At 32.1% G+C, this 18,632-nt stretch overlaps 1 protein-coding gene across 1 annotated transcript; it reads left to right on the top strand.

Annotated features, from left to right (window-relative positions):
* Positions 1-1,626: 1,626 nt before the first annotated feature.
* On the top strand, positions 1,627-16,795 carry LOC140450411 (uncharacterized). Its single transcript, XM_072544030.1, has 3 exons — positions 1,627-1,762; positions 11,404-11,553; positions 16,616-16,795. Exons 1-3 carry the CDS (start codon positions 1,702-1,704, stop codon positions 16,747-16,749), a joined length of 345 nt encoding a protein of 114 aa, XP_072400131.1. The 5' UTR covers positions 1,627-1,701; the 3' UTR covers positions 16,750-16,795.
* Positions 16,796-18,632: the final 1,837 nt, after the last annotated feature.

Below are 18,632 nucleotides of genomic sequence, written 5' to 3'. Positions count from 1 at the left end.
AAACATATTTATTATGTTAGGTTATGTTAACCTAACCTAATTTGTTTGCTTAGGAATTTTCCACCTCGAGTAGAGTTTTGATGTGATAATTTATTGCAAGTCAGTTTCATTTAGATTTTTTTTACTTATTTTTGGTGCTCGTGCTTATAGTGTGGTTTCCTGTTATCTTATTCAGTCGAGTATTTTTTAACTTACATAGTCATACTGAAAAATGTATTTTGTGGGTGAGTAAGTATATTTAAAATAAAATCATTTGGTAAACTTTAAGATTTATAAGTTTTGCTTGTTTTTGTACTTCAAATATGAATAATAAAGATATATTCACCTATATTTATTTTATTTACATAAATCATTATAAAACAAAACAAAACAAAAAACAAAAACAAAATGCCGTCTATTGAACTGCTACATATTCACAGTTCTGCTCTACGGAATGGAAGCGTGGACACTGACTGTTGCATATATGAATCGGCTCGAACCTTTCGAAATGTGGTGTTATAGGCGCACCTTGCGTATATCCTTGCGTAGAATGGGGAAAGAATGTGAAATTCTCATGACCGTCAAAACTAAGAAGTTGGAATATCTAGGACATGTAATGAGAAATCAAGAACGTTACGGCCTTTTCCAGCTGATTCTCCAAGGGAAGGTAAATGGTAAGAGATGACAGGGAAGAAGACGCATTTCCTGGCTTCAAAATTTACGAAAGTGGTATAACACGACTACCACTGAACTGTTCCGCGCTGCAATAAACAAAGTAAAGATAGCCGTGATGATCGCCAACATCCGGAATGGATAGGCACTTTAAGAAGAAGAAGAAATCATCATAAGTGTGTATAGTATGTACATAATATGTATATATATATATATATATATATATATATATATATATATATATATATATAGTATGTACTAGGTACATACCTTCAATATGTACTAGGTAAGTACCTTCAGTACGTACTAGGTAAGTACCATAAATTGGAAAATGTACGTCTTATGTACGTATTAAGTATGAACTTCGTACAGCATAGTACGTACATGGTACATACTTTATGTCCCATCAGTATGTACTTAGTTTGTCTTATGCTTACGTACTTGTGCTTACTGGGTATTGAAAAATGAAAAAAGAAGTTTTGAAAAGGTGATTATTTTCTTCATTTTAAAAATCCAAATGACTAGTGTATCCATAAATAGTTGACATTTCTCTATTCTGATGTTTTGGCAACGCTGTGGGGTTCTGACGTCATAAATCTTGAATGACGTGAATTGATTTTTTTATGAAAAGTTCTATACACTGACATATGGACAAAAAAAAAAACAAACCGTTGACTACAAAAAAAGATTTGTATTTTGTTGTAGTCTTTGTATTTTTTTGTGCTAAAAGTGCTAAAAAAAGTAGCTAGGAGAATATAACTGCACAAACCCACAACAAACTTATATGTCCACATGTGGGCACATAAGGTTGAATAAAAAATATTAAAATGCTAAGTTTATTGCTACAATGCATTACTCAGTTTCAATTTTATTCAATTCGTTAACCATATAATTTAAATCGAATTTCTTAGATAAGTTGTTATTATTTTACAATAAGTAATTAATTTTTAAACGTATAATACCTATTAAGTTTACTCCATATAAAGTCGACAATGTTTTAAGTCTTTATTGCATTTTTACTACCTCTACAAGGAAGTGATAATAAAGGAGATGAAAGTTGTTTTGATTTCAATTTTTCTCTGTGTGGGACTAGCGATTGGAAACAAGTCAGGTAAAGATAATGTTGTGTTATTTCATTTTTTTTTTGAAATTAGTATCGTTAGGTGAATACAGTATTACGTAACACGAAAATCTTGTTAGCAGAATTTTAATTTTAGTTTGTTATAATTAAAAATTGGTTGTAAATGCTAATTCACTTTCAAAGGGTTTTAAAAGAGAATAAAAGTCCTACTATTTAAATGTTGAATAAAAATTTAATTAAAATGCTGAAACAATTAAAAATCGTAACTATTCTAAAAAAGTTCTATATAAATAGAGTATGTTTTGTAATACTTACATACCGGTGCAAGGATTGTTGTTTGCAAGTCGTGTATTGAACGCTCATTTATACTATAAGGTTGTTTGTTGGTCTTCAACTTCATTACACTTTGAATATCAGGTAAGAGGCAACCTTCCCGTCTTCCCGAAAAAACAGCATTTGTCGAAAAATTACCAAGAAAGAAATAGTATTTACTTCGCTGAGATACGTTTAAAAAAAATTATTCCAAGTAATTCGGGTAATTGTTTTTTTTTTTTGTTATTAGTTATTTATTAATAACAATTTCCGGCCAACTTGAAAAAATAAAAATACATTTAAACTTTAAAAAATATATATAATCGAATAAAAAAGGTTTGTTGCGGAAGAAATGAATTTAGTCACTATATTCCGTTTCTAAGCGTCTTTTTAGGGGTAAACCGTTCGACTATATGTATAAACAATACATAAATAAAGTAAATTGTAAAGCATGTAACGCTTTATTTGGCCTACCTCATAGGGTATAATTATAGGGGGTTTGAAAACTGGGAACAGAAACTACTGGGGGTGGAGATAGGGCAAGCAAAATAAACGAAACTGTGCGAACGGCACTCAGAGATTGTTTGAAGAGCTGGGTCGTGGATAAGTTGAATGGCGAGGGGTCGGATTGGGGCAACTACAAAAAAATGAAACAAAGGTAGTTCTTACATAACTCTCCTAGACCAAAAGGGTCAAGAAAAATAACAAGAAAGACCTATAGCTATTTGAAATAAGGACGCCGCTTCGAAGAATCCTAATCTTGCTGGAAAAAGGAAAAAAAACCTTCTTTCCTAAAATAAAGAACACAAACAGGGGTTAGGAGACTTTTCTAAAATAAACAAAATGGTTCAGAGAGATATATTAAATGTTTATGACTGTCTCAACACAAACAGTTACAAAATATTAAATGGTACAAAATATATATGACAAAATTAATTACAAAAATTTATACCAAAAATAACAAAAAAAAACTTACATATGTCCTATTCGTTTACAAGTGGGAATTGAAACATAACTTACAAATGTTACTGGACTATAAACTGTAGCAAATAAAAAATTATCTTTTTAAATAATGAAAGCAATAATTATTTTTTTTTAATGTCTATCTTGACTTTAAAATTTAACACAAAAAGTTACCTTAAATTTCACTAAATTTCACTCTGCATGTCTGGGGCCTGGAACTGGATCCATTAAAACCTCTAGGGGTAAAAACTGGATTGGAAATCTCTGAACATGAACAAACTCATCTCCAAACTGCCAAAAAGCCTGGGATGACAACCAGGTAGAAACAAAACGAGGATGGAAACAACGATTCTTGTTCCTCACCTTTTGGAACCTCACTTAAACTGCAACTATTGACTGCTCAATACTACACATTTAACTGCTACTGTCACTTTACACTATATTTCCAGAAAAAGGAAAACGAAAAGATTACGAATTTGAAAATAAATTGAAATATTTATTTGAAACTGGAACATTTATTTGTAACGCAAAATATCCTAAAAGAGGCTTCGATCAAAGAATACCGACAAAATACGCATGTTGTGAAATATAAATAAACTATAAAATGGTTTACATTAACCTCGGCAAAGTAAAGATGAATTGGAAGAATTCGGTGTTTTAATACATACGAATGGGAAATGAAATACACTAAAATATTCTTCGATTGCTTTAGCAAATACGAGGGGATTTCAATACAATTCAATATATATTTCAAAGAATTTGCAAATTCTACAAGCAGTAACATATAATTTTATTTGGGGTGCTAAATAGAGGATGCTTTTCACGATGTTTTTACCAAAAAAAAGGACCAACTTTATTTTGAGCGTAACTCGCTTGGTTTTGATGCTAGAAACTAAAAAAAAAACAATTATAAAGATTTTTTTAAACACTTTCAAAAAATTTTGACAAGTTTGCCCCGAATTTTTTGGCTATTTTACATTGAAATATTCGATTTTAAATTTGACAAATAAGAACCTATTTTTTATGAGCTACAACTCTGCTTCTACTGGGACTTTATAACTAGGTACACTATATTTTTTTATATGCTGTATTTTTGCAAATTTTTTTTTTTTCGGCAAATACTTACTTTTTCAGTTATTTGTGAAAAACCGTCTGAAAACGTGGTTTCTATTTTGAAAAATAAACATTTTCACTCGCAATGGTACTTCATTCTACATCTACATTTGTATTTAAACAATTAAAAATTATTATAGTTTTTAAAAAGCATAAAAATTTTGGACCTTATAAAGAGAATCAGACCAAAAAACATTTTAAGTATTGACAAAGCACCTGTACAGCCATTTGAAAATGACCTTTGTTCTCTCAAATGGGATAAACAAATATAAGTGTGAGTTCGGCCCTGATAGCGATCAAATCTACCACGTTATCAGCTGTCCCGAAATATAGTCATTTTAAATGGTAAAAACAAACCATAATTTAATATTTTATACCTCTACTACAAAATTAAGTGCATTAGTTAGTGCTGACAATATTATCTCAAGTGAGTAGCACTTCTTTTCGTATTATTTTTGTAACAACAACAAAATAATCTTTAAATAATACCTACGTAAAGAGATACCAAAAATTCCAGTTGGGTCTTGACCAGTTTTTTGGACCGGCCACAGGATCGGCTTAGCTTATGATCAAGAAAATTAATAAAACAATAATACTACTCACAACTCCACTAAACACAGTTACTCAGATGTCGTAAATTATTTTAAACATCCAACAAAACAACAAGCAATAGTCATTTCCAACATTGAAGGTACAAAAATCCATGATTACGTCGTAGCTGTTGGATCACTAGTGGGTCCAATTAATGTACTTTTTGCCTCCAGAATTGCTAACAATAGGATATGCATATACCTCTCTTCAAAAAACACTGTTGATACTCTTCTTTATTCTTATAAATATATCGAAATAAATGGATGTCAAGTCGAAGTAAGAAGATTAATTTCTCCAGCCCAGAGACTTCTAATATCTAATGCATGTCCTACAATCCCGAACGAAATAATTGAAGAAGAATTACAAAAACTTGGTATTCACACTGTATCCAAAATGACTTTTCTTCGAGTAGGTATGTCTGAAAGTGAGTACAGTCATGTTCTGAGCTTTAGAAGGCAATTATTCATTACACCCCTGAAAAATATGTCTATTCCTGACTCTTTTACCATAACTCATGATAATACTTCCTACCGGGTATTTCTCTTCATAGACGAATTCAATTGCTCCAAATGTAAAACCATTGGTCATCAAGAATCAGAATGCGCTCACATTTCAAACCAAACTAATTCAACTACCCTCTTAGATTCAACCCAAACCACATTCTTCTTCCAAAACAACATCACCAGCTGTAAATAACACTGAAAATACTACGGAAATCGACCTCATCCAAAACATGTCTAAAGATAATCCAAACACTTCGTCTGCTTCTTCCAAAACAACAGCACCAGCTGTAAATAACACTGAAAATACTACGTCACCAGAAACACCAATAACCTTAAATATTGCAGTCAATTCTAAACAGATAAAAAGACATAACATATCATCTCCTGAAATTAACGAAGACAACCCAAAAACCGACTCATCTGTTTTTAATACCCCTAAATAATATAAACCAAAAAAGAAACCCAAAACCTCTTCCAAAACCCCCCGCGAAGATGTCATTCACTCTCTAGAATCCATCAAAGACAAAATCGAAAATAGATCACCTCCATTTATACTAAATTTTAATGAAATATGTGATTTTATGGAAAATGTTTTAAACTCTCATAACCCTGAATTAACTTCTAAAGATTACTCCAATGAACCAGAGGAACTAATGCAGATCCTTAATTTTGTTTATTGTTACACACGAAATTCTAGGTTAAGAAATAATATCACCCGACTAGAGAAAAAAATAAACCCTAACCCTTCTTCAGCTGACGAATCATCACTAGTTGAGGGATAATCAAGGGATGATTTTCATTAAACACTTGTACTCCGAAGTGATATCTCATTATCCTAATTATCTCCAAGTGTTTAAAAACTACTTCATCGATTGTGCCCATCTTTCGCAAATGTAGTAACCACATAAAAACTCATATTATGAAATGTGTTCAATAATTATAAGCAATTGAAAAACGTGCTTACTTTCGGGTTCAATTTGGAATAACTTTGTTGTTTATAAACATTTTTTAATTTAGAAAATCTCATTGTAAAGAGAAAGTATTTTTGAGAAAGTCTTCTGTAGAACGTTTTTAACTAGAATGCGTAGTTTCTTACAAGATTAAAATGAATAAAAAAAAGTTCCTTTTTTTGCTTAAATATCATGACCACGAAATAATACGGTCTTTTTATTGACTTTCCTAGATATTCCAGAAAAAAAAATACCGCCCAGTAATTTTTCGATTTTGAAAGTTATTTTTCGACTTCGTTTAATGAGAAAATAAACTATCAATAACTTATAAATTTAATTTAATTTAATTATTTATTGCGCTAAATAAAAAAATCGTGGAGAATTAAAATGAACCACGAGCTGGATGAACTAATGCAGAGCGCAGATATTGTCAGATTTGTAAAATCACAAAGACTAAACTGGCTTGGTCACCTAGAAAGAATGCCAGATAATCGAGCTGTAAAAGTAGTCCAGAGATGGAAGCCCCAAGGAAACAGAACAAGAGGAAGGCCCCGTAAAAGATGGATAGACGACGTAGAGAGGGATCTTAAAACCATGAACATCAGGCAGTGGCGACGGAAAGTATCCGACAGGGCAGAATGGAAGAACATTGTTAAGCAGGCCAAGACTCACAAAGGGTTGTAGCGCCATTAGAAGAAGAAGAAGAAGAAATAAAAAAATAAAAAAAAATAGTGTTAATTGTTTATGTAGATTAGTGACTTAATTTATTTATACAGTTGTATAATTATTGTATTATTATTTATTTAATATTTAGCTATATCCCTAACTTATGTCTCTCAGTTTATATAGATTTGTGAGTTAGTTAGGGATAAAATAGAAAACGAGTTTAAAATTAAAATAGAAAAATGTAAAAACAAGTAGAAAACGGGACACACATAGACATAAGACACTACAAATTAAAATTACAGAAAGAGAAAAACTGCGAACTATGTTGTTAGTTTTGAATGACCTTCAAAGATATAAAATGTTGTAATTACTTTTAATCAAGTTAATGTTGATAAAATGTTTTGATTGAATAAGTTGGTAAACTAATTTAAGTTTCCTATTATTTATTTATATATTTCTGATGAACATTCGTTCTACTATTTCGAAATAAAAGTGCAGACACACAGTTTTTAGTATTTGGGAAGAACGAATAAACTCAAACAAGATAATCTAATTTATTGATGATGTAAATGTTAGGGTGCGTTCATTACGGATACCATCGCATGGTATCCTCGCCTGGATCATAGCACTGATAGCCCAGGAAAATAAGCATTTTTTCATGACACTCGTCCGGCCAGGCAAACGACAATTATTGTTTTGAGTAGTATGGACCTTTGTAACAAAAACCTATATGTTTCCTGTAGTCGATTTTTTTGGACCTAATTAGTTATTAACAAATTAAGGTCAAAACACGGAAAATTTTTGCTTTTTTCGTCTATCAGCAGAAAGTGAAGCATTTTACACAAATTTTAGAAGAGAAGACACTTATAAGTTACATAAAAACTTTCAAAATAGCGTTTTCTATATGTTTCTGTCCTTATTTGTTGCTAAGAAAGTTGCAAAATAAGTTTAAAATTTTGGTTTTTTATAAACGTTAATAACTTGTTTGAGAATAAACTTACAATATTTATATTGTATGGAATGCTGTGTCTTATAGTACTTAAAATACTAAAAAAAATTAAACAAATAGGTGGTTTATTTGACAATTTATTTATTGAACTAATGCATATTCGTAATTTAAGCAAAAAGTACATGTTCAAAAAGAAACGTTAAAATACGTAAAAAAGGACCAGAGATATAGTTAACGGCTTATTCTCCACCCTCCCCTTCAGCTCCCGCGAGTTTCAAAGTCGGCTGATTTTAAAGAACACATTTTGAAGCTTTGTGGACGATTGCATTAAAAGGCAATATTTTTAGAAGCTATTACATTAAAACTATAAAGTATATTCTTTCAAATAGCGCTAATTAGATTTATTAATCGTTATAAACAAAGCTGCTATGAATTAAATAAAAAAGAGGCTAACTTTGTCCCAAATTATTTTAGGACAATTTTTTTACTTTTGAATTTGTAAAAAAATTCAGGCTTTTTAAATATAAAAAAATAATATTCTTACAGGAAATGGTTAAAAAGTTATTCTAATTGTTTATAAGCAAAAAATCGACATGTTTTTGCCAAATTAATTTGCAATATTTAAAATAAATTTTTTTAATGTAAGTTATAGAACTTTTTCTTTCAGAAACTACCCTGACAATTACTAAAACTATATATTTTCTAACTTATATTGTTGCAAAAAAAATTAATTTGGGATAATCAAATAAAATAACTTTTAAACTATTTTACTCATCACTTTGAAATTTTGACCATATTTTAAGCAATATAAGACACAGCATTCCATAAAATATTATTGCTATAACTTCTTAAGCAACAAATAAGGATATAAACATTCGGAAAACGCCATTTTGAAAGTTTTTATATAACTTTATATAACTAAGTTTATTTTCTTCTTGCTGATAGACGAAAAAAGCAAAAATTTTCCGTTGTTTGACCTTAATTTGTTAATAACTAATTAAGTCTAAAAAATCGACTGCAGTAAACATATAGGTTTTTGTTACAGAGGACAATATTACTCAAAACAATTAACGTTTGCCTGACCGGACGAGTGTCAAAGACAGGGTACTTTTTTTGCTTATTTCCCTGGCCTATTACAGTGAAGTGAACGCTCGAATTTAAAATAAAATGCACTTATTTGGTCGCAGCGAGGCTCGGTGCTTGGCACCTATAGATAAATTCACATTCAGATGGCAGCGTTCCAGAGATAGGCCTGTACTTTCTATATGCCAGAAATAACTACATTGTTGTCAGTTTTTAATCGTACCTACAATCGTACGTTATGGGCCGGCTCCTATAAAAGAATTATAATTTCGGAAATATTTATGAATGTGAAAAGGAAAAATACTACATTTTTTTAATTATATAATTTTTCTGTTGGTATTTTAAAAATAGAAAGTTATATTTCGGAAATCTGGTCTTTTCGGAATTATATCTTCTGTTCAAAATTGTTTACAATTCGAGGAAATGAAATAATTATTTGAATCGCTTGGAGGCGTCACTACCTCCGGGAAATAAAGAAACTGAGGAACGAAGGAGCCAATATCATTTATATGGACGAATCATGGGTTAATACTGGAATAACCAATGGGCAAGTATGGCAAGATACAACAATAAAAAATAGCCGACAGGCTTTCGTAAATGGACTTACCACAGGTTTAAAAACTCCGACCGGAAAAGGACCAAGATTTGTTTTAGTCCATGCAGGAAACAAAGACGGATTTGTTGAAGGTGCTGACATCACCTTTTCTTGCCAAAAAAGGTGCTGAAGATAACCATGAAGAGATGGACGGAGATCTATTTGAAAAATGGTTTGAAGAGATGTTAATACCGAATCTCCCAAAAAATAAAAAGAATGTCATTATCTTGGACAATGCATCTTATCACTCTAGGAAATTAAATTTTCCCAAACAATATTGGGTGAAACGTCAAATTAAGGAGTGGCTCTATGAAAAGGACATTTATTTTGAAGAAGATTACTTAAAAAATGAACTTCTGGAAACTGCTAATGTATTTAAAAATATTTATGACAAATACAAAATTGATTGTATTGGTGAAAAATACAGGAATCGCAGTGACGAACAATGCCGCGTAGATGTACATATCTTAAGACTTCCGCCTTATCACTGTGAACTCAACCCAATAGAAATGGTGTGGAGTGAAGTGAAACGGTACGTGTCCTCTAAGAATTCAAGTTTCAAACAAAACGACGTTAAAACATTGATTTATAAAGGTTATGATAAAGTACAGAACAATGGACATTGGAAAAATTACGTCAACCATGTTATAAAATTGGAGAATAATTTTTGGACAGTAGACAACATTCAAGATGACATTGAACCTATTAGAATTTCATTAAACGATGACTCTGAAGATGAACTAGATTATGAAAATGAAGATGATTGAAAATTGTTTTTCGGGGGTATTCTTTTCTCAGTAAAGGTAATAAAATATTTAGTTGATCTGGTTGAAATGTAGCACACTTAAATAACTCATTAATCGGCATAATTTCAAGTAGTTATATTAGACGTCATTATGCAAAAAATAAAGTTATGAACATTTAATAAATTAGTGCACAATTGAGGCCCCTAGAACACAAGGGGTGTAAGTGCCAAAAACAAAGTTTTGAAAAATCTTTGTTCAAAGTTCGATATAAATTTAAAAGCCTAGGTAGCACTTTTTCAGTTTTCAGCATGTTTTCAATGACATGTAATTTTTGATGGTGTTATTGTTGTTAATGTAGAAAGTTTGAAGCCAAAAGTACGTGCCTGTTGTTAGATATCAGTTGCTAAGTGATAAGCAACTGCACTTACACCCTTGTGTTCTAGGGGCCTCAATTAGGGGTTTTTTGCAATTATCTCAGTCATTTGTTTATGTATTTTAATTTACAAACTAAAAAATTAAAAAACTGTTTAAGATCTGCAACATTTATTTGAAACATTTTTCCCTAAAATGCACGAGGAACAAAATAGGCAAAAAAATGATTTTTTTCCAAACTTCATCTTTCTTTAAAAAATAAACAAAGCAAAATTGGCTGTAATTCTTCAAGGAATTATCATCAGTTATCCCTTATCTACCGTTAGAACATTAAAAAACCTGTAGAATATTTTTCATATTTTTTTCCCTATTAACTGCGGTATTATGTATAAAAGCATTTTAGGAATTATTACCATTTATTTCATTCACGAATTTTCTATTAACAACTTTAGCTTACCTAAACATATCTTAGTTTACCGTGAGTTTGGCCCTGCTTATTTTACAAAAGTAGCAAAACTTACAATGGCAGTAGAATTGGCAACGCTGTTATCCTATATCCGTACACTGCCATCTCAACGTGACTTTATCTATAGTAGTGTCGATCGTAGAGTACTACGGACGAGAATCGAAAAAATACTAAGCTGGATTTAGCTGGAATAGTATGGTCCAAGTTTGTGGTCCGATACCCGGCTCTAGGCTTTTTTTAATTTTTAAAGTACCTAATGCATTTATTTTACGTGGCGATGATAATATGATACCATCCTATGGTCCGACCGATGGTCGGCGCCTCGTTATGAACGCATATTTAGACTAAACATTATTTTTTAGGCGATGTGTCACAGTTCAAATATGAACATTCATGTGTAATCAAAGGTGGTTATTGTGTATTCGAACATGAATGTCCGCACCCAATAGAAGGAGAGTACCTCAACTTATGTCCCAAGCAGGAGTCCCAAGGTGCTGTTTGTTGTAAAGGATGTAAGTAGAAAAATAAAAAAGATATATTTTTTTATTAACAAAACAATAGTGGCTTTAACCACCTGGATCATTAACAACATAAGTTACTACATTAAATTATATAAAGATGTATCGTTTAAAAAGCTAATTCAGTTTTTGGTATTTAAATGTTCACCTATTGTTTTAAGTTACTGGAAATATTGTTATTTTATTTGTTCACTGTATATTCTTCACATTCTATTAGAAGGTCTTTAACAGTACTCACATACTGGACTGTCTTCCATAGTTATTAGGTGCTTTGAGTAATATCGGTATATATATTTTTTTATAGCCCTTTTTCTATCCGAATTGTCGAATAAAGGCCTCTCCCATTTCTCGCCATTCATCCCTGTTGTGTGTTAGGCGTTTCCACATTGGTTCTGCGACTCTTTTGATATCGTCGCTCCAGAGCATTTGAGGTCTTCCTCTTGGTCTCTTTGCATCGTACGGTCGCCAGTTTCCGACTTCTTTGTTCCATCTACCATCTTCGAGACGTTCGTTGTGTCCAGTCCATTTCCATTTTAATTTAGCTGCTTGTTTCGCGGCGTCCTTTATTTTTGTTTTGTTTCGGATTGCTTCGTTCGTTTGCCGATCTATTAGTGAGATACCAAGCATCTGTCGTTCCATGGCTCGCTGTGTTTTGTCCATGTTCTTTTTTGTGAATGTCCAGGTTTGAGCTCCGTAAGTGAGAGTAGCGGGTAGGAACTTCTTTGGAGTCCCTTGGATTCTATTGGATAGTCCTATCAGGGAAAGTGAATCAATCCCTGCCCTCCGCAGATTCCAGGAGCTTCTTGACCCGAGAAGCTAGCACCTGCTAAGGGTCCCTTGTCCAGGATCACGGATGAAGTCCAGAACGGCATCCAAGGCGACGAAGAATACTTTCGATACGGCGAAGATGGCGGAGCTGGCAACCCTTGATTTTAGGGATAGTATAAGATCACAAACTGTAGCGTCTGATCCAGAGTGGACGGCTACGAACAGCGTCTGATCCAGAATGGACGGCTGAATACACACTCACCAACACGTCTGGCCAGCGCGGTGTTTTAAGGCTAATAACCTCCCCAAAATGATGGCGAATTCTAAAACGATAGGAATAAGTCTCCAGGTGGGTAGATCATACAATATCGGTATAACCTAATAGAAGTCGAAAAATTTTGATTTGGACGGTTTTACTATCAATTTAATTTATTTTAATTTAGATTCCGAAAATTCCCACTTATTTTATAACACACTAGTCACTTTTATATAAATCTTAGGATATTAACTCTGATTTCCCATTTGTATAATTTTGATATAATCTTAAAACTCCAAGCCGCATATTTTGCATACGTCTTCTGCTAAAGACAGATGTATTTACAATCTCGGCCTGCATATAATTTTAAAAAATGTAGACAGAGTCCTATTTTTACCTGGACAGAAAACATAGTAAATCGTGACAGTACAGAAGTTGCAAGTTTACTGTTAAGTGCGGTTGAAAGTGATAGAACGCTTCGAAAAAAAAAATCGTCTACAAGTCAGGTCCAACTCTTGTGCCAGACAAAATAAGAATTCCCAGATTATGTGTCTGTATCCATTTATGATTTTAAAAGAGTACTTTTAAACTATAGACCACACATGTCCAGAAGTGGGTCACCCTCATCTAGACTCAGACCGTGACTTTGGTCGTATCAAAAAGAACCTACGGAAACAGCCTAATCTGTTCTTATCAAATAAGTATCCACAGATAATAACGCTAACAACCAAAGAAAACCAAGTTATAAATATGGAACATCACTTTAGGATATTGAGTAATTTGCTACTATCTCTAAAACTAGTAAACCAGAGAAAAGACCTCTTTTTTTTGGTAGTTATCTCTTTAAATATAGCTACGACCCTAACATGCCGTTTAAGAAAGGACATTTAACGTTATAGGTCTACCAATAAGACAAATAAAACTATGTGTATTATATCCCCAAATTTTGTATATCTAATGATAAATAAGAAGATTGGCAGCCTGCCTGCAAAGAAAAAAGAAGATATCAAACAGTTATTGCCATATATACCCTTGAACAAAGATGGTATTACGAAACAATTTTACAGGACCATTAAAAAACGTAGTGTCCACCATGTTTGTGTTACATGTTTGCATTGTAGACACAGGGAGTCTACAAGAGGCTCCAAAAATGAAAATTTCCAGCCCTAAGAGAAAACCAACCCCTTGCCAATAGTGAACATCAACTACGACAACCAAATTTAACATACACACAGGTAGCTCGGAGAATACCAGCATCTCAACAACCCACAACACAAAACACTTATTAACACACATCTACAATGCGGTATTAAGATTAGGATATTTTACTTCACAATGGCAAGTGGCTCAAGTTATATAGACCCATGAGTGTATTACCAGTTCTTTCTAAAATTCTTGAGAAACTAATAATAAAGAAGTTTAGTTCTTTTCTAGAGGAAAATTGCTTAGTTCCTCACTACCGATTTGGTTTTCGACAAAAACACGCTGCAGTTGACCAAGTGCACAGAGTTGTTAATAACCTAAACCAGGATTTGAAATAAAAGCGCTATCATTCTGCAGTCTTCTTGGTCATCACACAAGCTTTTGACAAAGTGTGGCATACAAGCTTGCTGTATAAAATTAAACAACTTCCATCTGAATACTATAGGATGTTCAAATCCTACGCAACGGAAAGATATTTCCAGATAAAATATGGTACGCCAATAACAGCATTAAGAGCTATAAACTCTAGCGTACCTCAAGGTAGTGTACTTGATCCACTCTTATATCTATTATACACGACCGACCTACTCACTTCTGATCAGTGTTCCTTAATAACATTTAATGATGACACCGTCATCCTCTCGTCGCACAACTAAACGTCTGACATGTCCACCTGTATAACTTAACAATCAAGATATACCGCAATCCGATAGTGCAAAATACCTTGGTATTCATCTTGATAGACGACTTACTTGGAGAAACCACATCGTCAATAAACGAAAACAACTTGAATTAAAAATAAGTCAACTTTTCTTTCTACTTGGAAGAAGATCTGAAATATTACTAGAAAATAAATTGTTAGTTTATAAAGTAATTCTAAAACTCCAATATTGACATCCTGCAGAGGTCCCAAACGAAGGTCCTTAACCAGATTGTTAATGCACCATACTACATCCGTCAAAACATGACAGATTGCAAATCTTTACTTGGAAAATAAAAAAATATATTTTTATTGACTAACAGAATATTACTTCGATTTACATTAAATAACATATAGCTTTAACCTGTGACTTTGGCTTGTGTTCTGATCTAAACATAGCACCATGTACTTGCTATCATGTAGCCTACAGCCCAATAAGTTGGTGGGCAAAGGTGCTATAAACATATTTTAATTTTTTTTAAGGAGTGAAATGTGTGTTTTCAAAAAAAATATTGCTTGCAAAAACTTTTGTTATGTGAAAGAGCTCTTCGACGACGAAAGAGGAAACCTACAAGACATATCTTTTGAGGACAGAGAAACAAGTATAGAAATTACAGAAGAAATATTGTATGCACTAAAGAATACCAGAAGCGGAAAAAACCCGGGGCTAGATCAACTGCCTATTGATATCCTTAAAATAATAGAAAACGAGTACATGGATGTCCTCTTAAAGCTATTTAATGAAATTTATCAGTTGGGTGACATACCCAATAAATGGTTGACCTTAAAATTTAGTTGTCCCTCAAAAAACAAAAATGCTAGATAATGCACCGACCATCGCACCATAAGCCTAATGTCTCACACACTTAAAAATGTTTTTGAAGATCACCCATAAACGCATTTACCAAATACTTGACACAGATATTGAAGAAACCCAAGTTGGATTCCGTAGAGGCGTAGGTATCCGTAAAGCTCTCTTTGCATTCAACGTACTAATCCAGAGATGTTTAGATGTGAACCAAGATATGTACGTGTGTTTCATAGATTACAAGGCTTTCGATAAAGTCCCCCACAAAGAGCTAATGGACGTTCTCAAAGCAAAACAATTACAATACAATGACCTTCGAATTATAAAAAATCTATATTATAAACAGCAGGCACACATAGGCACTAATAAACACATATCAGAAGATTTTGAAATTAAAAGAGGAGTGCGGCAGGGGTGTGTATTGTCACCACTACTATTTAATGCATACTCTGAAGAAATTATGAAAGGAGCTCTTGAGGCAGAAATAGCATGAATAAAGGTCAATGGAACACCAAATAACAACATTAGATACGCGGACGATACTATTATAATAGCAGACAACCTTCAAGAGCTCCAAAAGCTAATGAACAAGAAAGTTGAGAATGGAGAATAATGTGGATTATCAATAAACATCAAGAAAACTAAATTTATGAGAATATCAAAAACCCAAAATAATGATGAAAGCCTGACAATTAACGTTAAAACTTTAAAACAAGTTGAAAACTACAATTATCTTGACACAAGAATTAATCACACAAACGATTATTCCAAAGAAATTAAAGTTCAAATAGAGAAAGTACGAACAAACTTCAATAAAATGAGAAAGGTACTTTGTGCAAGAGAACTGAAATTAGACTTGAGAGTTAGGCTGGTAGTGTTATATTTTCTCGACTCTGCTTTACGGGATAGAAGAATGGACACTTAACGAGTCGACTGCTAAAAAGTTGGCAGCGTGGGTGTATAGAAGGGTCCTGAAGAAATCGTGGACCGATCATGTAACAATCAACGAAATCATGAGAAGAGCCAACAAAAGAATGGAAATAGAATAAGATCAGAATATCGATGATGATTGCCAACCTCCGTCGCGGAGATGGCACGTAAAGAAGAAGAAGATCTGAAAGATCGTATATTCAAAATTTATGTCTTTTGAACATGTTCTTATAAAATTGCCATAAAAAAAACTTTAAGCTAGATTATCTCACATTTAGTTATTTGCAACAGCACCTTCACCTTCCAAGCCCTTCAACTCTATTCAGTGTTTGCTTGCTCACAGAAATATGGTAAAACGTTCTTTTTATAACTAATAATTTTTATATTGTAGATCCATCAATGGAAAAAATGAGTTGCGAAGAATCACGTAATATGTGTAAACCGGAAAATGAATGTATACCCATCTATAACCGTGGTAGAAAAGAATGTCCATCTGGAGAAGTGTGCTGTGTTATAACTGTGTAATCCTGTTTAAATTTTATAAAAATAAAAATTATTTGTCTAGTACTTACTTAATGTTTTTACTTAATTTTTTAATTTATTTAAATAATAATTAACGCTAAAATAATTACATGTCAGTTTTAAGGTTCACAGAACTTTTAAATAATATTTTTTTCTTTAATCTGCATAATTAATATAACAATTACTTTACTGACAATTTTTTCTTATTATCGGCTGAAAATATACATAAAAAAGGCATATAAAAATTTTGTATTTATGTAAATAACGTTGATAAAAACTTTTGTATTAAGTTCTCTCATTTTTTCTTGTACACATAAAATTTTGCCATATTATTGCTCACAGCAAACGGAAGCTTGCGCAGCTACTTGCACAGATTAAAAGAGGCCAAACCCATTTAAAAGATCTTAAAATCTTATAAATAAATTTTATCCATCCATCCTATGTTTGCAAAAAACACATTTCAAAGGAAATTCATGTCACAATCTTAAAAACTTCATCTCCAGACTACGATTAGGACACACCAAGCACACATGATTTCCTACTACAGAAGCAACCCAAACCTTTGTGTTACGCGTGTGATAGTGATCTAACAGTACATCACTTATTATAGCCCAGTCTGGTTATACAAAAATCATCGGTTTCACGGCAAAATGTTTCGCAGATATCTGAAGCTTTTAAGACATAGGTGGGGGTTACTAGATGACGAATAGATAAAAAGATACTCCTATTATTACCTTGCGTTTTTTTTTAAACAATAATTTATGGTCAGAATTGGATTTTTTATCTATAAGTTTTTTCCCTTATAATTTAAATAAACAATATTTATACCATTTTTTTATATCAAGAATATCTTTATTTTCCTGTTTTTTCAATTAAAATTGATAAATAATTTACGGAGATATTTGCAAAAAGCAGTTTTTTTGCCCTAATTTATAAATTTAATTTGGTTAACGTTGTTTGTATCGTTAATTTGTTGCTGCACTGAACGGAGGTTTTCATTTATTGCTTCTAATGTTTCTTGTCGTATATTTTTGTTCCTAAGTTTATTTAAATCTAGTGCCTGTCTGTGTGGTCTTCTAATCTTTTTTGGTCTCGCCTCTATCACAGTAACTACCGGGTTATAATCTGAGCCTATAATCAGCTCCTGGGTACGTCTTAGTACATTTAACAGCATTATGATACCTCCTTGCTATCATAATGTAGTCTATTTGATTTCTCACTATTTTTTCTTTGGTATGTTGTGGAGATGTCCATGTATATAACCGTCGAGGAGGTAATTTGAAAAAGGTATTTGTTATTACGAAGTTTTCACTTTGGCAAAATTGTATCAATTGATCTCCTCTGCCATTTCTGTTTCCAAGCCCATATTTTCCTACTTCTACCTTACCTTGACCCACCTGGCATTAAGATCGCCCATTATTATGTTAATGTATGGAAAGACTGACTTAATAAGTGAAGACAAACAACCTGCAACAAAAAGGTTCAGACCTGACAGTGAAGTCGAATAAATGAACCAAATTTTAACTTTTAAACCAATGTATGTAAAGAAAATAAAAAAGTAAAGTTCAATAAACATTGCAAAATTTAATAAGGCAAGTCATGAAAAAATCGACTTATTTTATCAAAGAAGTAAGGCAGATTAGATTAATATTGTATATCATATTTGTAAGAAAAATAGAATAAAAATCAATATTGTTAATTATAAAAATACAAACAATTATAATTAATATAAGAATTATAATAATATAATGTGTAAAAAATTACCTGAAATTTAATTTATAAAATATATAAGTATTATTACATCATTGATATAAAATAAAAAAACATATGTTGATTTTCCGGGATTTTCCGAGATTTATGGGGGGTGACAATTATGTCATCATTAT

Source organism: Diabrotica undecimpunctata, chromosome 9, assembly GCF_040954645.1.
Source record: "Diabrotica undecimpunctata isolate CICGRU chromosome 9, icDiaUnde3, whole genome shotgun sequence".
Taxonomy (NCBI): Eukaryota; Metazoa; Arthropoda; class Insecta; order Coleoptera; family Chrysomelidae; genus Diabrotica; species Diabrotica undecimpunctata.
Note: the sequence above shows the minus strand (reverse complement) of the source record. Positions and strands in the feature narration are given on the sequence as shown.